Source organism: Falco naumanni, chromosome 2, assembly GCF_017639655.2.
Source record: "Falco naumanni isolate bFalNau1 chromosome 2, bFalNau1.pat, whole genome shotgun sequence".
NCBI lineage: Eukaryota > Metazoa > Chordata > Aves > Falconiformes > Falconidae > Falco > Falco naumanni.
Window position 1 is genome coordinate 521,288 of NC_054055.1, and position 21,047 is coordinate 542,334.

At 63.4% G+C, this 21,047-nt stretch overlaps 1 protein-coding gene across 1 annotated transcript; it reads left to right on the forward strand.

Moving 5' to 3' along the window:
• The first annotated feature begins 922 nt into the window (after positions 1-922).
• Positions 923-19,053, forward strand: ARRB1 (arrestin beta 1). Its single transcript, XM_040583831.1, has 16 exons — positions 923-1,190; positions 10,534-10,564; positions 11,531-11,591; positions 11,972-12,016; positions 12,682-12,878; positions 13,647-13,706; positions 13,826-13,893; positions 14,753-14,888; positions 14,974-15,058; positions 15,148-15,220; positions 15,726-15,863; positions 16,066-16,149; positions 16,541-16,564; positions 17,549-17,619; positions 17,922-17,973; positions 18,787-19,053. Exons 1-16 carry the CDS (start codon positions 1,171-1,173, stop codon positions 18,896-18,898), a joined length of 1,257 nt encoding a protein of 418 aa, XP_040439765.1. The 5' UTR covers positions 923-1,170; the 3' UTR covers positions 18,899-19,053.
• Positions 19,054-21,047: the final 1,994 nt, after the last annotated feature.

Sequence of the window (21,047 nt, forward strand, 5' to 3'; positions counted from 1 at the left end):
TGTGGAGGGTTGCACTTCTCCGTGCATGCATGTGCACGCACTGGTGCATGTGGCGTGTGCACCTTCCTGTGTTTGTGCACCAGTTCATAGAGGCGGTTGCACACTCCGTGCGTGTGTGGGCCCACTGGTGCACCCATGTCTGTGAGTGCACTGGTGCACGTGGGGGTTGCACTTCTGTGTGTGTGTGCACGGGTGCACACAGGGGGTGCACCTCTGCGAGTGTGCGCACCGGTGCATGCAGTGTGTGTGTGTGTGTGTCACACTTCTCTGTGCGTGTGCTTGTGCACCGGTGCATGCCTGCGTGTGTGTGCGCGCCGTGGAGCAAGCACCCCCATGTGTCTTTATGCACGCACCAGTGCACACGGGGGTTGTGCACTCCATGCATGTCTGTGTGCACCGGTGCACGCAGGGGTTGCACTTCTCTGAGTGCATGTGTGCCCCGCTGCACACCAGGCATGCACCTCTGCATGTGTGTGTGTGCACCTCTGTGAGTGCGTGTGCGCACAGGTGCATGCGGGGTGTGTGTGTGTGTCGCACGTCTCCATGCATGTGTGCGCGCGCACCGGTGCACCTGCGTGCGCGCGGCGCCGGTTCACGTGGAGCCTGCACCTCCGTGTGCGTCCGTGCACCGGTGCACGCGGGACGTGAGCGTGTGCGCGCGGCCCGGCGCACGCGGGGCCGCCCCTCCCTCCTGGTGTGCATGTGCGCGTGCATGCACGGGGGGGCGCCCCTGCCCCTCGCACCCGCCCGCGCGGGGTGTGCGTGTGTCTGTGTGTGTGTGCGCGTGTGCGTGTGCGTGCGCCGCCGTCTCCCCGCGCGCGCGCACGGCGGCCCACAACCCCCCCCCCCCCCCGCCCCGGCCCCCCCCGGCGTGTGGCCCCGCGCGTGCCACCGCCCCCCCCCCCCCCCCCCCTCCGCCCCGGGGCCGCGCCGCTCGGGGGCGGGCGGAGGCGGCAGCGCCGCGGGGCTGCGCTCGGCAGCGCCCGCACCGGAGCCGCGCCGGGCTGGGCCGAGCCGGGCCGAGCCCCACCGAGCCGTACCGAGCCGTGCCGAGCCGCGCCGAGCCCAGCGCCCGCCCCGCCGCCGCCTCTCCCCTCCACCATCCAGCCAGTAATTTTCCAAGCCCGGCCGGCGCTTCCCGGTTCAGCCGCCCTGAGGATCGGCGGGGCCATGGGAGACAAAGGCACCCGGTGAGTGGGCCCGGGGGTGCGGGGGGAGCCGGGCGGCCCGGGGTGGGGGGGGGGGAATCCCGGGGCGGCGCTTGCTGCCCCGCGCCCGGGCCCCGCGCTGAGCCGCAGGGTCGGGCCGGGGCTGCCGGGGGTCCCCGCCGGGCTCGCCCGCTGCGGGGGGCGACCTGGGGGCCGGCGTGGGCGGTGAGCGGCTCGAGGCCGGGGGGGACGCGGGGACCCTCGGCCGCCCCCGCCCCGCCGTGGTGCTGGCTGGGTGCTGGGCGCCGTTCTTGCTCTGCCCCGTCCGATTCGGAGCCTGGGTGGCGTTGTTGGGTATTTTTTTTAGGGGGTGTCACCCCAATTTTTCCCACTCGTGGCTCGGGTGGGAGCAGGGAGCAGGGAGCGACACCCAGGGGAGCCGGGTCCTGCGCCCCCCGCCCCGCGTTCGGCACGATGGGGGGTGCTGGGGGACACGTGCCAGGCCTGCAGGTGGGGGGGCCACGGTGGCCTGCGACACCTCGGTCCCCTGGGAGCCACCGCGATGGCTGCCACCCTTTGGGGACCCCCGTGGTGCTGAGGGGGTAAGGGGACCCTCCAGCCACCCTCCACGTCCCTGGGTGCGGAGCGCGGCAGAGGTGGTTGGGGTGAATTCACAGACCTGTCGAGGTGTCCACCCTGGGAACGGGATTTGGGGATTTCGGGACCTTGGCGGGGAGTCCGGTGACCCCCACCAGCCCATGCGTGGGGGGTCTGGGGGTGTCTCCCGTGACAACCCCTCCCCTTGTGGCCAAGGGGTTCAGGCTCCGGCTCGGTGCCATTCCTCACCCGGATCCCTTTCTGGCAGCTCTCCATCCCCTGGGCCTCCCCATCATTAATTTATTTTTTAGGAACAGGTACTCAGGAGTGCTCCCGCTTGACCCCCAACACCGGTGCGCAGGTAGTGGGGGGGTTGCCCTCCCCTCAGCCCCCCCCCCCCCCCCCCCCCCCCCCCGCCACCTGAGTGTCAGGACTTGGGGCTTTGGTGCAGCCAATGCCACCCCGCAGCCCACGGCAGGAGGGAAGGATGAGGGGGTCCTGCTTTGGCAGAACCTTCCAGAAATGCTGCAGTGTTTTGGGGTGGTGGGTTGGGATATGGGGGCTCTCGCAGAGCCCCCAGCATTGTGGGGGGGCGTCACTGCTGGGCAGGCTGCCTGGGTGTTGCTGCCCTGGCCACGGCTGACAGCATCTGCATCCCCCCAGCTCAGCATCCCTAATTGAGGACTGGCACGTCTCGTCGCACCCCTGGAGCGGGCAAGCAGCACCCCCTCCCCCCCCGGAGTCAGGGGGAGGGAGTGAGCGAGCGTCGCTTTTGTAGTAGCAGGGTTGGAGCTGGAGCACCCTTTGAGTTTCCCCCCGCTGGGTGCGATCCCTGGTATGCAGCCCGTTCGACCCTGGGAGATTTTTGGGTGCCCAGGGGAGCACGAGCAAGTGGCATTCCCATGGGCTGGCAGCAGCCGCGGGCAGGCGTGCAGGCCCGGGAGGCAGGAGCTGATCTCCCAGCCCACGCAGCGCTCCGGAGGGAGCCGGGTGGGGGGTAATTAGGCTGATAAATCCCCCCCCACCCCATCTCCCTTTCAGCTCCTGTTCGGAGCTCTGACCCCAAATCCACATGGATTCATCCCAAAGCTTCTGAAGGGGGTCAGGGGGTTCAGCTGCGGCAGCTGGTTTACCATCGGACACCCCAAAAAAAGCATCATTCCTGATGATTTCTCCAGTGCCAGCGTGGGGCCACCCCACTTTTCTTGGGGGGTCCCCACAGCCTCCCCTGTATGCCTCTGTGGTGCAGGGTTTTGGGGTCACCCAGCTCCCGGCGTGGCCCTGGGTGCTCCGTGGGTGAGGGTCGCATGCAGGTGCTGGCGAGCCCGGCATGCAGGGTGCAGGGGCTGTCCCCCCGTTCGGCGGGGGGCTGGGGGGCTCGGCCGGTGCCGCTCCGTGCGTCATCGTGCTGCCGTTCCCAGCCTTCTGCCGAGCCCCCTTCAAAGCCCCGCGGTGGGAAGAGCGGAGGAAGTGGCTCGGTGGAGTAAACAGGCGAGTTTGTGGCTGCTGGCGGTGCCGGGGAGCAGGCCAGCCCGGCGGCCGCCAAACATGCCGCCTCGATATTTGCAGCTTCTCCAAGAACACGCATCTCCCCCTCCCCAGCTCCTCCTGCCCAGCACCCAGCACCCAGGCAGGGTAGCTGCGGCCCCACGGGCACCTGCTGGCCTCCATGGGCCAGTCGGGTGCTCCGCTGGTGGCCCGTGGTTTGAGCTGCAGTGGAGGGTGGTTTCCCGGTGGTCAGCGGAGCCAAGGCTGGAGCTGGAGCTGGGGAAGCACTGCGGTGGTCCCAGTGTGGCAGTCCACCTCTGTTGGCACTGGGCACCCCTCTGCACCCTTCCCTGCACCCCGTGGTCCCATCCTGCCCCTCTGCAGCATCAAACCGCGCCAGGACCAATAGGTCCCCCGGGTTGCTTTGCAGTCCTGGCATCCTGTGCATCCCCCTGGATGAATGCGTAGGGTCTGGGAGCAGGACAGGGATCTCCGCTGGGAAGAGAAGGAGCCCTGGAAGGTGGCCCGGGAGGGGAGTCTCCTGCTTCCTGGATGTTGTTTGGAGAACAAACTCTGGTAGTAACAGCAGGATCCAGACACATCCCGGATCCCACAGCCAAGGCGTTTCCTTGCCAAGGAAGCCAGCGAAGCTCTGACCCAGCTGGGGGATGCTGCTGCTGAGCCTGGCAGGAGATGCGGCGGGATGCAGCGGGGATGCAGGATGCAGCCTTCAGCCCGTGGGATGCTCAGGCTTTGGGATCGGCTGCTGGGGTGCTCAATGCTCATCCCGGCACAGCTGGCACGGAGCCACTGGCCGCCGCCACGGGGTTGTGCTGGAGCGTGTGATGTGGTTGCTGGCGGCTCCGTTATCCCTGGAGATCCCTTCTAACGCGGCTCTGGCTAATTAGGTCTGCCCGCTGGCCCCATTAGCGTGAGAGCCAGTGAAAACCCTGGCTCTTCCACCCGAGGTTCAAAGGCAATCGATGGCGTTGCTGTCAGACCCCGCTCTGATGCCCAGGGGAACCAAATCCTCGTAAATCTTCCGAACAGAGATCAAACGGCCCCCACTCAATTATCAGCCACCAAATAAAGGGATCATTAGTCCCGGACGTGTACCTAACGAGCTCATTAAGGTACCAGATGAGTGGCAGGGAGAGGGCAGGGTTGCCAGGAGAGCAGGATTTGGCCTTGTGGCAGTGTGCCGGGGGCGCGGGGGGCACTGGGGCTGCCAGCCCGTGGCACGGGGCCCCCAGGCTTGGAGATCGCTGGTGGGCAGTGACGGTGGCAGCTTCCTGCCTCATGTCTCCAGCGTTTCGACACCAGGAAGGGCTGAGGGGGAGGGAAGGCTCCGCACTTCCTCCATCCCTCCCCCCGGATCCGGCAGTGGTGGCGGGCAAGGGTCCCCCCCGGCATCGAGCAGCTGCTGAGGTGCGAAAAGCCACCGTGTCCCAGCATGCCCCATCCCCGCTCCCATGGGTGCTTTTGGGCAGAGGTGGCCGTTGGGATGTGCGTCTGTGGGGGTCTTTCTGGTAGGAGGGATGCAGCACCCGTAGCATGAGGTTACCCCAGGCTCCTGCACCCAGAGTGTGGGGCTGTGTGGGGCTCCTGCACCCACAGCATGAGGCTGTGCATGTCTCAGGCTCTATGGGGCTCCTGAACCCGTAACGTGGGGTTGTGTAGGAGTCCTGCACCCATAGCACAAGGCCAGCCCAGGCTCCTGCACCATAGCACGGGGTTTTGCAGGGCTTCTGCACCCATTGTGTGGGGCCGTGCAGGTCTCGCTTGCAGGGGGGCTCGTGCACCCACGGCATGGGGACACCCCAGAGTCCTGCACCCACAGCAGGGGGCTGTGTGGGGTTCCTGCCCCCAGCGTGGGGCCAGCGTGGATGGGTGCTGGCGAGGAGCGGTGAGTAATTGTTTCCTGCTCAGCACTTCTGCAGCGCCTGCCATCGATCTCGCCTTTGCTGGGGTTCATTAGTAGCTTCGTTTGTGTAATGAAGGTTGGGCAGGAGGCATCACTGCTGCACCCGCTCACAGCATCTCAGGGTGGGGGGGTCCTGGCAGCGGGACCAGCTGAGCCTCCATCCGTTGGCCGTGTTTCCCAGGGCTTCCCGGCACAGCTCGGGGTCAGGACCTGGCACGCTGGAACCTTCCTGGTGCGAGCCCTCCCCGGGGTCTCCCCTGGGTGCTGGTCCCTGGCGAGGGGATGGTGGGTGACAGGGAGGTGTCAGGCTGGCAGAGGATGCTCCCAACCTTGCTTTTATGTAATGTCTCATTAATTACCCCGAAGGATCCCCCTGTTAATTGCCCTGGGCTCTCAGGAGGGTGGCATCACCCCTTCCATCCCTGGCTCTTGAGACTGGATGCTCTGATCACCCCTTGGCCTTAAAAGCAATTAATTAATTGTGGGGAAGGGGAAGCACTGAGTAACAGCGCTGATGCCCTTGCCTGATGAGCCCAGGTCCTTTATTCCTCCCCTCTGCCCCTGCCCCCTCCCCATTTATTTAGTTGCAGCAGCGTTCCTGTTCAGGCTGGTTTTGCTGGTGCTGGTGCAGGATCCAGCCCTCACCCTGTGCACTGGGGATGGTGGTGCCAGCAAACCCTCGCACCGAGCATCCTGTTCATGGAAACGCTCATCCCACCTCGGCTGGGAACACTCAACCCCCAGCCCTTACCGAGGAGAGGCCACCCAGGAAGGGCTGGCGGGATGTTCCCAATGTTCCTGAGTGTTTATTGTGCCTGGCAGAGGGTTTGTCAACAGCTCCTGTCATCTCCTGGGGCTCATGTGGGGCCAAGGGGAGCAAGAGCGGCAGCGTGGGTTGGCCCCCATGCTCCCTTGGCAGCAGCCCGACGGCCAGGCCGGATCCTGCTGTGGTCCCCTGCCAGAGCTTGGCCAAGTTATGCTGGGCCCCGCGGCTCTGGAGGGGATGGCACGGGGCGACACGAGGATGCACAGACACAAAGATGCAGAGATGTGGGGATGCAGGGAGGCAGAGATGTGGGGACACAGGGACATGAGGATGTAGGGACGTGGGGATGCAGGGATATGGGTACATGGGGATACATGGATGCAGGGAGACAGGGGTGCAAGGACACAGGGATGTGGGTACACAGGCATGCAACGATATGGGGACACGGGTGCATGGATGGAGGGACACAGGGATGCAGAGATGTGGGGACGCAGGCACACAGGTATGTAGAGGTGTGGGGACATGGGTGCGGGGACACAGGTATGCAGAGGTGCGGGGACACAGACATGCAGGGACATAGGGACACAGGGATGTGGAGATGTGGGGGTGCAGGGGCATGGATACAGAGATCCGGGGACATGGATGCAGGGCTGTTGGGACACAGACATGACAATGCACTTGTACTGCCCCTCCCCACCATGGGCCCTGCTGAGAGCCCACCCTGGGGGGCCTGACCTCTTGCCGGTTTTCCATGCTGGGGTGTCCCTGGGCTCTCGGCTTTCCGGGGGTCACGGCCCGTGCCCCCCTCCAGGCAGGCAGTACCTCCCCACTCTTTCTGCAGGTGCATGAGGGCCAGGCTCATGGGGAAACCGAGGCACAACAAGGTCCGTGGGGGAGGGTGATGCACAGTGTAAAAGCATCCTCGTGCTTCTGGGGTGGGTGGTGCCAGGGGTTCGCTGGAGCAGCTCAGCACTCGGCCTTCCTCCAGCCTTGGCTCAGCCCCCTGCCCAGCCCCCTGCCCTCTTCCTCCTGCCTGGGCTTCTCTGGCGTGAGAGCTGCTGCCGGCGGTGGCTGAGCTGGAAGCGGTGGCTGAGCTGGAAGCGGATGAAGGAAGGGCCCTTTCCTGGCATTGCCAGGCGTTGTCACTCAGCAGGAATGCTGAATTTCAGCAATCCCCTTTTTTCCACCCTTTTCCCAGTTGCTGAGTCTTCCGCAGAGGAAATCTCCATGCTGAGCCCCTTCTCTGTCAGGACTGGGGAGAGTGGCTCCATTCCTGGGAATCCCAGCCGCTTCCTGGAATCTCGCTGGGATTTCAGGGGTGGTGAAAATTGGCTTCCTGAAGGAGCAACACCGCTTCCTCCTGCCTGCACGGTGGGGCTGCATCCTGCTCCCGGCCGGCCGCATGCGCTGCAGAGTCCGAGCGGTGCCATGTGGGTGCTCCGGTCCCCGAGGACCTCGTGGTGATGCCTGCTGGGTGACATGGCATGATGGGAGCCGGGAGGATGGATGTCCCTGGTAGCCCAGGGCCATACTATGTTGAGCACCAGCGCTTTCCTGGGCCAGTGAGGCTGGTGCTGGGGCTTGCTGGCACCCTTGGCACTGCTGTCCCTCCTGCGTGGACCAACGTGTGGGCGCGGGGCTGAGGGTCACCCTGGCACGTGGACATGGGGATGAAGGCCACCCCAGCATGGGAGTGAGGGTCACCCTGGCATGCAGGGATGGGGGTGAACAGTGCAGCACCTGGGCATGGTTTGAGGATCACCCTGGCATGCCGGCAGAGGGGTGAGGGTCACCCTGGCATGTGGGCACAGGGACCAGGGGCACCCAGCACGCACGGCAGGTTTGTGGATGCCCCTGTCGAGGCTCTGCTGGGCGCAGGGACTGTGCTGCTGGCACTTGGATGTGCGAGGACCCTCCCCAGTGTGTCACCACGCATCCCCCGGCGCGGTGCTTGCAGCTGACCGGTGCATCCCACCCCATCGCCAGGGCTGTACTCACCCCCGGCCGGGCACCGCACCTCGGGCTTGGCCCAAGCTGCCGCCGGCTCTTTTCCTCCCCTGCTTGTGCCAGGCAAACGCAGTGGCTGCTGCTGCCCCTCGGCAGGACACAGACAGTGGGATGCCAGCGGCTCGGCTTGGTCCTGAGGTGAGGGTCCATCCCAGCAGTGCCTGGAGGAGCCCCCACCCCAAAATACCCCCTGGTATTTTGGCAAAGCCGAGCAGCTGCCCTGGGAATTGTTTTTCCCAGCCTTGAACCGCAGCTGCTAATCTTCCCGGATGGCTTTAATGGAATTTAAAGGCGAGGAGGGATTATCCGAGGAGAACCCATTATGGGTGGCTTCGCGCCAGGGCACGCTCCAAACAGCTTCTGAAATGGGGCAGCGCTGGGTGAGGGAGCCCTGCCTGCCCCTGCCAGACTGGGGATGCTCCGGCTTCCCCAGCACCTACAACACCGCGGTGGCATGCGGGACCCCCATCCTTCCCCCGCAGCTCCATGGGGTCTTGCAGAGGGATTTTGGGGGGTGCCTGGGGGCTGTTCCCACAGCGCAGGGCATCCCCTGGGATGGAGGATGGGTGGAAAGCCCTGGGGACGGGGCACCCTGCTCTCTCCTCGCCTGTCCAGTGGCTTTGGGATCCACCCGCGTCCCGTGGGGCAGAGGTGACAGCGGGGACCATAACCCCACAGCCACAGTGGATGCAAACACACTGGGATGGGGGCTCATCCCTCAGGGTGCCCCCGTCCTTGGTGATGTGTCCCACGCTGCAGCCAGCTCCCCAGGCCACCCACAGGGCTTGTCCCTGGCCCCGGGGAAGCTGCTGTGCCATGATGCTGCAACCTCATCCCAGCCTCCTTTTTAATATCTGTGTGTGCAGTGGAAACCTTATTTTTAATTTACTTTCAAGTGATTAGAAACAAATTAAATCCCAGAACTGAGACGAAGGTGCTGGAAGGCAGCTGGGATGCTGCTCTGCAGGCTTTGGGCTGCTGCCCATCGTGGTGTTGTCTGGGCGCCTTCCCCATGCGGTGTGCTCTGCCTGCTTCCCGACGCCTTGTGTTTTCCAGAGCAGGGCGCTGGCAGTGCCTGTGGCTGCTGGTTCATCCAGATGCCAAGGGCTGGGTGGACCCTGGTACCCAACAGGGCTGCGCTGGCGGGTGCTTCTTCCCCCTGGGACCCTTCCCTGCACCGCTTGGCTTGGGCTGGAGAAATGTCATCCGTCACCTGGGGTGGGCTGGGCAGCTCTGCGTGCAAGGGGAGCTGTGAGCGGGGTGCTGTGGTGCTTGCTGGGTGCTGCCCCTCTGCCGTGCCGTTCCCTGGCTGGCAGAAAGCCTGGCTTCACGCAGCAGGGCCTCTGCATGGCACCTTGCACTGCTCCTGGCACAGCAGGGCCTTTGCGCAGCACCTTACACTGCATCTGACATGGCAGGGCCTTTGCTGCTGCCTTGCACACCGCCTTGCACAGCAGGGCCTGTGCACAACATCTTGCATGGCATCTTGCACAGCATCTTGCATGACACCTTGCTTAGCACCTTGCACAGCAGGGCCTGTGCATGGCATCTTGCACAACACCTCATGCTGCACCTTGCGCGACACTTTGTACAGCAGAGCCTTTGCACACCATCTTGCACGGCCCCTTGCACTGCCCCTTGCACTGCCCCTTGCATGGCACCTTGCACTGCTCCTTGCACGGCCCCTTGCACTGCCCCTTGCACTGCCCCTTGCATGGCACCTTGCACTGCCCCTTGCACAGCCCCTTGCACTGCCCCTTGCATTGCCCCTTGCATGGCACCTTGCACTGCCCCTTGCATGGCACCTTGCACTGCCCCTTGCACGGCCCCTTGCACTGCCCCTTGCATGGCACCTTGCACTGCCCCTTGCATGGCACCTTGCACTGCCCCTTGCACAGACCCTTGCACTGCCCCTTGCATTGCCCCTTGCACTGCCCCTTGCACTGCCCCTTGCATGGCACCTTGCACTGCCCCTTGCACTGCCCCTTGCATGGCACCTTGCACTGCCCCTTGCACTGCCCCTTGCACTGCTCCTTGCACGGCCCCTTGCATGGCACCTTGCACTGCTCCTTGCACTGCTCCTTGCGCAGCACCTTGCCCAGCAGCAGAGCTGGGTTGTCCTGTCTTGCTCAGGGCAGACGCATGCAGGGACCCCCCCGAAGCACAAGCCCCATGGGGCAGGGGGCTGCTGGGACAGCCCACTTGCTGCAGACAAGGGGCCAAACCCCTCCCCGGTGTAACTGCGCTGCGGGAAGGTGTCTGGCCCTACCTCCATGCCAGCACCAGCGTGCCGCTCGGGTGGTAAACTGAGGCACGGGGGTGGGGCTGGCTGCTGTCGTATGGTCTATGGGGTGGGGGGGGTGGATGGCCAGCCCCCCCCTCCCACCCCGGGCCATACGGGGGCAGGACTGGGCTCTGCATGCCCCCATATGGTATATAGGGTCAGGTACTGCCAGTCTGCCCCACAGCACCATGTGGGGCTGGGCATTGTGGGTGCTGTGCGGTACAGGGTCAGGTACCGCCCCGCTGTGATGCACCTGCATCCCGCAGCACCCATGGGTGCCCCAGCCACTAACACCCCCCCCCCCTTTTGTCTTTTGCAGGGTGTTTAAGAAAGCCAGTCCGAACGGGAAGGTAAGTGGGGGGCCAGCAGCTGCCCAGGGAGATGGGGGGGATGCGGGGGTAGCCGGTGCTTCCCAGGGTGTCCCCCCTTCCCGAATCCTGCGAGCACAGCCAGGAGCGAGGCGCAGACCCCAGAGATGCCCTGCAAGCTGCTGGCTGCCTGAGCATCCTGCTGCGCCAGCAGGGAGGGAAACTGAGGCACAGCAGGGTTGGGGGGGGCTTGCCCGAGGTCAGGGGGTGAGCAGGTGGGTGCTGGGGGGCAGGCAGCCCTGCCTGTGGGATTTCTGTGGGTCTGGCAGCGTGGGCTGGTGCCTCTATGTGCCGGCGTGGCAGCTGCCAGCTCCTGCCTGCCCTGCGCTGGAGGGAAAAGCTTATTTATCCAGTCACCTGCTGGGTGAGGCTGGGGTCGGAGCTAACCAGCTCCAGCTGGGATCCGGCTGGGATCGCTGGGGCTGCGTGGTGGGAGGCAAGTCGGATTTGGTGCCAGGGATGCTGAGCTGGCGAGCCGGGGACTGTCCGAGCCGGTGGCAGCGTGCACCAGCACCAGGGCTTGGTCCCAGCTTGGAGCTGACGTCCCTCTTCGTCATTCCCGTGTTCCCTGAGGAGCATGCTCCTGCTAACCCTTGGGTGATGTTTCTGTGCCCCGTGCCTCAGTTTCCCCATCAGGAGAGAGCTGGGGGGGTGATGCTGTGGGGCTCAGCCCTGCCCCACTGGCGAGACCCCCGGGGAGAAGCCCATGGGGTCCCAGCTGGGGCTTGTCCTGAACCCAGATGTCCCCAGATGCCAACTGCCTCCAGGTCTGGGGACATCTGGAGGGGTTCCTGGGGCCGGAGCTGGGACAGAGGGGCGGCTGGCTTTTGGGTGCCACAGGGACGGGGTGACACGTGGTGATGGACCCCCAGTGGGTGGTGACCACACCCCAGGACATCCCCGGAGCCGTGCTGGCACGCATCCCTGACCCCGCCATCCCTCCCGCAGCTCACCGTCTACCTGGGGAAGAGGGATTTCGTGGATCACATTGATGTGGTGGACCCCGTGGGTACGTGGAGCCGGGGCAAGGTTGGGGGGACACACCGGGGTGGGCTGGGCTTGCTTGAGTGGGATGTCCCCCCTCAACCCTGCCTGCACATCCCCTCCCAACCGTGCCTCCATGGACCCCCAACCCTGCCTGCACGTCCCCCCACTGCCTGCATGTCCCCCCTGTCACCTGCATGTCCCCCTCCCAGCCTGCACATCCCCACTTGACCCCACCTGCCTGCCCCCCACAACCCTGCCTGCCCCCCCCCCTCCCCAACCCCGCTGCCACATCCCCCCGACGCTGCCTGCACAGCCCCCTGGCCCTGCCAGTGTGCCCCCAGCCCTGCCGTGTCCCCCCGTCCCCGCGGGGGTGTCCCCTGACGCTGCGGTGCTCCCTTGCAGACGGCGTGGTGCTGGTGGATCCCGAGTACCTGAAGGAGAGAAAAGGTAAGGGCTTCCCGCAGGGTCCCTCCTGCCCGGGGCCGTGGAGCTGGCACCGCCACGGGGGGTGGCCGGTGTCCCCTCGCAGTCCTGCCCTGGCTGTGGGGTCTCTGGGCCCCCAGCTGACGTTTTCCAGCCCCGTCCCCACAGTGGGTGGCCTGTCCTGCAGAGGATAGGGGTCCTGTGGTGGGCACCCCAAGGCACATCTGGCTGGTCCCTGGGTTGCGGCCTCATCTCCCCACCATGGCACCTCCTGGGAGCCACCACCCAGTGCTGGTGGGACTGGGATAAGCCATGATGCCACCATGCTGTGTCGGCACCACATCATGACACCACCACATGATGATGTCACCACACCATGATGCCACCATGCCATGAGGCTACCACACCATGATGTCACTGCCATGTCACCACGCCATGATGCCACCACACCGTGATGTCAGCACACCATACCACCATGTCACCAAATCGTGATGTCACCACACCGTGATGTCAGCACACCATACCACCATGTCACCAGATCGTGATGCCACCACACCGTGATGTCACCACACCGTGATGTCAGCACACCATACCACCATGTCACCAAATCTTGATGCCACCACACCGTGATGCCGCTACACCATGATGTCAACACGCCACCAACCTCCACCCTTTGTCACCCTCTGCAGTCTTTGTGACGTTGACCTGCGCCTTCCGCTATGGCCGTGAGGACCTGGATGTGCTGGGGCTGACTTTCCGCAAGGACCTCTTCGTGGCCAACGCCCAGGCCTTCCCCCCGGTGCCAGAGGAGAAGAAGCCCCTGACGCGGCTGCAGGAGCGGCTGATCAAGAAGCTGGGCGAGCACGCCTACCCCTTCACCTTCGAGGTAGGGTGGCCGCGGGTGGCACTGCTCCTGGGTGCTCTTCCCTTCCTGCTGGGGGGGATGGTGACGCCCCCCCCTGGCCCCGTGGGGTCATGGGCGGGGTGAGATGCTGCCGCCTGTGATGAAGATGCAGGGTTTTTTAGTAGATCTTCAAACTTGGGGAACAAAAAGCAGGTGCCAGCGGGGAAACTGAGGCACGGGGTGCATGGCGGCACAGGGGGCCCATGCCCCGAGTGTGCCTGGGGTAGCGACACCGTCCTCAGGTGCTCCCCCAAAGTGAAGCAGAGCCTGGGTGGGGAATGGGGTGGGGGTTGACCCTCACTTTGTGTACCTGCACCCCCAGTTTCCCCAGTGCAGCTTTGGCAATGGCAGCCCCCCTGCCGGAGCGAGCCAGGGGGACCTGGTGGCATTTCCCAGGCTTGAGCCATCGGCTCAGCCCCACGGGCTTGGCCAGAGCCCTGACCCCCTGCGGAACAAGCTTAATTCCTCCAAATCCCCCAGATTAACGAAAAAAAACCCAAACCAAACCCCCAAATAATGTATTTTTGGTAACACTTTGGGGGGTGGGTTGGGAGAGGCGAGCGGCTGTCCAGGGTGGGTGCAGAGCGGGACTTGGGCTGAAGTGGGGCCAGGAGGGAAAGGGCACCGTGCAATTGGGAAATGCAATTAGGGAAATGAAGAAATCATTCCTCATTGTCCTCCCCCGCCGTGGGAGGGAAGGGGGAGTGCTGGTGGCACCAGGAAATGTCCTAACCCCCCTTTCCCTTTCAGATCCCCCCCAACCTGCCTTGCTCCGTCACACTGCAGCCGGGTCCGGAGGACACGGGGAAGGTAAGGTCCACCCGTCCCTGCGCCACTGAGCCCTGGTGACTGGCCCTTGGTTGGGGTCGTCGCTTGGTAGGGTGCTGTGGCGTTTCCCTGCCTTCTTCTCCGCCCCCTCCTGGTTTCAGGCATGTGGTGTGGACTATGAGGTCAAAGCTTTCTGTGCAGAGAACCTGGAGGAGAAAATCCACAAGAGGTGAGCAGAGACGATCCGTCCAGCCTGGGTGGGAGCAGCATCCTCAGGGTGCTGGCAGGGGCTGTGACATGGCAATGGGGAAGGGGCACCCCAGCTTGCTACCCACAGTGGGTGAGGTGGGGATGGGATGGAGACATCCAGGAAGGGGTTGGAAGGGAGATGTCCTCCAGGATGGGGCTGGGATGAAGATGTCCTCCAGGATGGGACTGAGATGGAGATGAACTCCAGGCTGGGGTAGGGACAGAAATGTCTGCTGCGCTGAGTCTGGAGTTGGGATGATGTCTTCTAGGCTGAGGCTGGAATGGAGATGTCTCCCATGATGGGGCTGGGACAGAGATGTTTGCTAGGCTGAGGCTGGACTGCGAATGATGATGTTCACCAGGATGGAGCTGGGACAGCAATGTTGTCCAGGCTGGGGCTGGGATGGAGATTTCTCCAGACTGGGGCTGGGATAAAGATGTCCTCCAGGCTGGGGCAGGGATGGAGATGGTCTCCGGGACAGAGGTCTTCCCTGGGCTGGAACTGGGGTGAAGACGCTTTCCACGGGAGGGATGGGTCAGAGATGATCTTGGGGGTGGGATGGAGATACCCACCACTGTGCTGCAAGCCAGGAGCCCAGCGCTGCCATGGCATGGGGCCACACAGGCAGCTTGGCTCGTCCGTGGGGCTTCCCCCCCTTGCAGGCCAGGTGAGCTGGGCATCCGGCTGAGACCTCCCACGGCGTCCTTCTCCTGACCCAGCAGAACAGAAGAAAAGAGGGATTTGACCCAAAATGGGCCAAGAAAGAGGGCAGGCTGCGGGCAGAGCTGCCTCCAGGCAGCCGGGCACCTGGGTTCTCCTCTTGCCGTCTCCCCTCCAGGAACTCGGTGCGCCTGGTGATCCGTAAGGTCCAGTACGCACCAGAGCGGCCTGGCCCACAGCCCATGGCGGAGACCACCCGGCAGTTCCTCATGTCGGACAAACCACTGCACCTCGAGGCATCCCTGGACAAGGAGGTGGGTGGGTGGGGAGGGGACACTGGCTGGGTGACCCTGGGGAGGATGGGGACTTCACCGTCCCCCTTCCTTTGCTCCCTCGCAGATCTACTACCATGGAGAGCCGATCAGCGTCAACGTCCACGTCACCAACAACACCAGCAAGACGGTAAAGAAGATCAAGATCTCAGGTGAGGAGCATGGCTTCGCCACCCTCAGCTGCTGTCCCCGTCCCGGCGGGCGCCCTCCCCGACACCCATCTCTCCATCTCTCGCCCCAGTGCGCCAGTACGCCGACATCTGCCTCTTCAACACTGCCCAGTACAAGTGCCCGGTGGCCGTGGAGGACGCTGAGTGAGTACCAGTTCCTCGGGGACATTGTGAGGGGTTCTGGGGACTTTGGAGGAGGCTTGGAGATCTCCTGGCCTGATGCAGCACCAGTGGGATGCTGCATTCAGTGAACAGGTCCTGGTGGGAGGAGTGGGGAGATGGAGGCCCTTTTTTTGATGGCACCCTGGGAGATGTTACCCTCTGCGTCCTGCCAGCTGAAGGTGAACTCCAGGCTGGGGCAGGGACAAAGGTGGCTGCTGCACTGGGTCTGGAGTTGGGATGGAGATGTTCTCCAGGCTGAGATGGAGATGTCTGGGCTGGGCCTGAAGTTGGGATGGAGATGTCCTCCAGACTGGGCCTGGGAAGGAAATGTCCTCTAGGCTGAGGCTGGGATGGAGATGTTCTCCAAACTGGGCCTGGCACAGAGATGTTCCCCCAGGCTGGGATGGAGATGTCTAGAGTAGCCCGTGGGGTTATTAGAGCTGGGTGGGGAGCTGGGGCTCTGGCTGATGCTGGCTGTCATCCCTAGTGACATGGTGGCCCCGAGCTCGACGTTCTGCAAAGTCTACACCCTGACCCCCTTCCTCGCCAACAACCGGGAGAAGCGAGGGCTGGCGCTGGATGGCAAGCTCAAGCACGAGGACACCAACCTGGCATCCAGCACGCTGTGAGCCCCTCCAGCCACCCCTGGGGCACCTGCTTCGTCAGCACGGGGGGTGGGGAAGGTCTGAGCCCTGGTGGGCATCCAGCTGCTGCTCCAGGGGTGATGCTCGGGTTGGGGAAGACCCCTGTGGGCGGCCCTTCAAGAGGACGGGGTGCTGGTCCCCATGGACATCCTCGCACTGATTGCCACCTGCCCCTTCCTCCAGGTTAAGAGATGGAGCCAACAAGGAGATCCTGGGCATTATCGTCTCCTACAAGGTGAAGGTGAAGCTGGTGGTGTCACGAGGAGGGTGAGTGTTGGGGACCCTCTTCCCCACGCTGCACCCCCTCTCTTCCTTTGCTTTCCTTTGGGCTTGAGTCTGGCCTCGGTGTGTCCTCCCCAGGATGCTGCCCAGTTCCCAGGGCAGGGTGGTGAAGCTGTGGCAGAGCCCAGCTCTGGGTGAGGTGGCCCTTTCTGGGGACACCGGTGTGGCCACTGCTGGGGGGGTGTCATTAATTCATACAACAACCCTGCTTCCCCCTGCTCTGTGCTGCGGCACCTTTTGCAGGATGGGGCCCATCCCCCTCACAGACCTGCCCTGGCACTCAGCAGCGTGGGGGGGACGCAAGGTTTGGAGGGGGGTGGGTCACGCACCCTCGGGGGACGGTGACTAATGTGTTGTCTCCTTCGACCCATGCCAGCCTGCTGGGAGACCTCGCCTCCAGGTAATGCCCGTACCGCCCCCACCTCCGAAGACCCCCAAATCACTGCCACAGCTCCCCACTGCACCCTCCAGCGCCTCAGCCCCCTCTGCTGCCACCCTGACCATGTATTTGCCCTTGGGATGCTGCTGCTGTTGGGGTCACCGGCTCAGCTGAGGCCCAGGGCCGGGCAGCTGGCAGAGATGGGATGGGGTGGTGGGATGGGGATGCCGGCGGGGGTCGGACCCTGCATCCGCCCCTCGTGCCAGAGCAGCAGGGCGGGTGGGAGAAGGGCCCACGGGTGCTGCTGTGGGCAGCGAGCAGAGCCTGGAGGTGGCTCCTTAGGGCTGAGTATCTCCAGCCGTGGGGATAAGAGTCTCCGGGGTTCTCCACGTCTCTCCTCACATCGCCCCCCTCCTGCGGGGTGTCACGGGGGGACACGCCACGCGCTCCCCCGCCTGCTGCACCACGCTTGCGGGTGGAAGAGGCAGAGCTGTGTCCTGCCCGGTCCCTGGAGGGCTGTGTTGGGGCTGTCCCACCCTGCCGTCCCTGTGCCCGCTGAGCACCAGGAAACTCAGCGCGCTTCCTCCATCCCTTCCCACCATGCCGACCGACGGTGCCCAGACCCTGCTGCCGTTCATGTGGCGCTGCCGGCACGCAGCCTTATCCCAGGGGATTTGGATGCCCGGCTGCTGCTAAGCTGCTAAAAGGCAGAATTTTGCTGCGCTGATCTCCTCCCTCGTGCCCTCTGGCCGGCCCTGCAGCCCGGGGGGGGCTTTGTGCTGATCCCAAAGCGTGGGGTCAAGCTCCAGCAAGAAGCGCGATAGCTGCAAAGAGGCTCCGCGAAGGATAATACATTTTTTTTCTCGGCTTTGTGGCCTCTCTGGCAGCTGAAATGTGGGATGTTGTTCTGCGCCCCCCCCCCCCCCCCCCCCCCCTCCCCAAAGTTCCCTCGTTCTGCCTGCAAAGTGCAGGCAGCCTTGTGCTTTACCCCAGCCTCTCTTGCAGCGATGTTGCGGTGGAGCTGCCCTTCACGCTGATGCATCCAAAACCTAAGGAGGAACCGGCACACCGGGACGGTGAGTGTCCAGCCCCGGGTGTGGGGCAGCACCCCCATGGGGTGGGGGGTGGGAGCGGGCAGAGGGGTCAGCCCGCTCCTCTGTCTGTGCCAGAGAGGCTGCGCGGTGCCTGATGGAGGTTTTCAGCTCCCGTCAAGCCCATGGCAACCCGTTCACAGGGCAGCGTGGCTAAAACCATGGGGGTGCCCCCATCACCCCCCTGCAGCCACACTCTGGGAGGGGTCGCACCCACCCGGTGGGACGGCAGTGACGACCCCGGTGTCTGCGGTGACTAATCCTGTGCCATACTTCCCTCTGTTCAGTTCCAGAGAACGAAGCACCCATAGATACAAATCTGATAGAGCTTGACACAAAGTAAGAGACAAAAAGAATCCCCCGCTCCCCCTCCTCGGGGTCTGTGTGGGAATGCGAAGTGTTTCCAGAGGTTGCATGGCACCCCCCCTAACCCACTAATGCCTGCTGTGCCGTGCCGTGCCGTACCGTGGGATCGGCACGCCGTGACTAACCCCACGCACGTAACCTGTAACGCATGCCCTGCCCGTCTCTCTTCTCTCCTCCCTCGCCATCTCCCTGCACGGCTTTCCAAAAAACAGGAGAAACCGCAGTAAGAAAGCGCCCGCCGGGATCGTGCGTCGGAGGGGTGGGGGTGTCCCTGCGGAGTCCCCGGGGCTGGTGATGCCGCGGTCATGTTGCACTGCCTGGGTTAATCCCCAGCTCCCTGTTTGTGCTGGAATAAGTGGGTTTGGGAGGTTTTGCAGCGTTCCACCAACCGAGTCGCTCCCCGAGGAGCAGGGGGAATGGCGCGGACGGCCCCAGTGATGCTGATGCAGAGCTCTGGGGCTGCGCATCACTCCTGGGCTGCTCAGCTGGCTCACTGAGCAAGGCTGAGGCATCCACCCCTCTGGGGGCTTTTTTTTTTGGGGGGGTGGGGGTGGAGGGCAAGCATTGGTAAAGCTTTGAAAAATGAGGCTGTTTGCTGAAGGATGGGGTTTTAAGAGCCCCCCGAGCTGCTGAAATGCCGCAGCACAGGTTGAGCATGTGGGAGCACACCTGCCTTCGCCGTGCGAGCCGGGGCAGCTTTGCAGTGGGTGCCCCCAGATCCCAGGCTCGCCACACACCCTGTCCCCCCCCCCCCGGTAAAGCCCCTCTCCCTTCTGTCTCCGCTAGTGACGACGACATTGTGTTCGAAGACTTTGCCCGCCAGCGACTCAAGGGCATGAAGGATGACAAAGAGGACGAGGAGGAGCGGACAAACTCCCCGCAGCTCAACGACAGATAAGCGAGCCCCCCGCAGCTCGCCCGGCCGGCCTGCGCCAGTAACACCCGTGCATTAGGCTTCTTCTCTTTTGTATAATTAATTAATTTTGTTTTCTACCTGTACCGGGAGCCTATGGATCGCCCGATGGCGACAGCAATTATAATCTTCCAGCTGTGCTGTGTTGTCACTCTTCATCCAGCTGCCAGAGCTGCTGTTTCCCATGCAGGGCACGGCCAGAGGGGTGCTGGAGGCAGAGGGGTCTGGGGGGGTCACAGCACCCCTTGCCTTAGCCCCCCCCCTTCCCGTCCAACCCACTGCCCTTTCCCCGCTGTGCTCAGAGCCCTTTCCTATGAGCTGCCTCTTTTATGCGTTTTATATTAAGTCCGGTCTCTACACCAGTTTGCTACGGGGGGTGGGTGGGAGGGGGTGCAGCAGAATGGGGGGTGGGGGGGGTCTTTTCTAGGCAGCCTGCTCATAGGAAAGGGCACCCACACACCTTGGATGTCCCCTCCTGTCTGGCCCTGCCGCATGCGTTCCCTGCCCGGGATGCACGAGCCTGGCGTTGACCCTTGGACCCTGCCTGAGACCGAAGCCCCACTGCTCCCCAGTAAAGGCTCAAGCCGGCACCAGGGTTTTGGAGCTGGCATAGCTGGGTGGGCATCGCTCCCCCTGCTCTTCCCCCCACCCCCAATCCACCTGAGCAGCCAACCCCGGGGATTTATCCTTCAGTTGCACCGATTTTTACACCAATAGAGCCTCCCTGGAGGGAAGGAGCTCCGAGCTATGAGTTGCTGGGGCCAGGTAAGGCCAGCAGACTTGGAGCTGGCACACAGGGACAGGGCTGGCAGCAGGGGCATGCGGGCCCCCGCCATCGGTCTGTGCCATCTGCTCTGGGAGAGGCTGCGAATGCCTTTTCTCAGCCACAGCAGGGTCATGGTGTAAGCCTTGTTCCCAGTGGCGTTACACCAAGGATGCTTTGCCCCCCTGCCTGCAACCCCAAGCTGCAAAGCTCCCCTGATTGATGTTTTCCCCTTATCTGTGCCTGCATGGGGGTCAAGCACCTATTTGGGGATCGGGAGGGAAGGGGAGCACATTGTTTGCTGCCCTAACCAGTGTTTCACCAGATGCTTGTGCCTCCCGTCAGCGGTGCTGGTCCTGGGGCTCCCTTGCTGGGTGCCTGGGTCCCATCCCACCCCACTGGGGTCTGCTGGGGTCTCCCACCACCGATCGAAAGGCCCTTCTCACTATTTATTGTGCTGTTGCGGTCAGCATCATCATCTGAGAGCAACCCATGGGGATAGCTCTGTCCTTCCCTGGCTGGGGGAGCACAGAGCTGAGCCCCTCACCCCGTTACTTTTGGGTAAAGCTGATGGGCAGAGTGGTACCTTTTTTTTTTTTTTTTTTTTTTTTTGTAAAAGTGGTTACTTTGTACTGTTCATTGATACCTGCTTCTTTGGTTTCTCCACCATATCTGTGATGTTTCTGTGTTCTGTCAAATAAATTATTCTAGTTTATTAAACTCAGAAAAAAAGAATAAATCATAAAATACAGTCCCAGCACCTGGACACTTCTGTTGGCTCAGGACAGGGGCTAGGGTCTAATACAACGAGGCACCCGTTCGGGGTGCTGGGGGATGGGTGGAGGCTCTTGATCCCCCCCTCTGCTGCTGTGTCTCACCCCAGCAAGTCAAATGCAAACGCAGAGAGCAGGTTTCCTTGTCATGGCATCGAATAATCCTGCTGTTCCTGTCCTCAGTTGCACGTTTCCCTGCTAGCAAATTAATTAATTTGTGTATTAGCATGGACATGAGCCTCAGCTGCAGCCCATCTTCAGCCCTGGTGTTTCCAGCATCCCTGCCTGGGCTCTGGGGCTCTGGCTGCCTCAGGTCCCCCCCACCCCCACTCCCCCATCTCCCTCCCGTCACCTGCCTGCAGGAGACTTTGGCCACCGCGGCTCCCTGCTCCCTGGGGCATGCCCTGGCTTCCAAGGTCACGCAGATATGGTGGGTAAACGCCAGCCTGGCTCCTGCCGTCGGCTCACACCAGAAGTCCACGTGTGTGTGCACGTGTGCGCAGTCTGCAAGGTTTGGGCTGTAGCAGAACCTGCACAAATCGATGCTAAAACTACCACCGGGCTGGCACCATGCTGTGTCCTGCGCAGGGGGAGCACA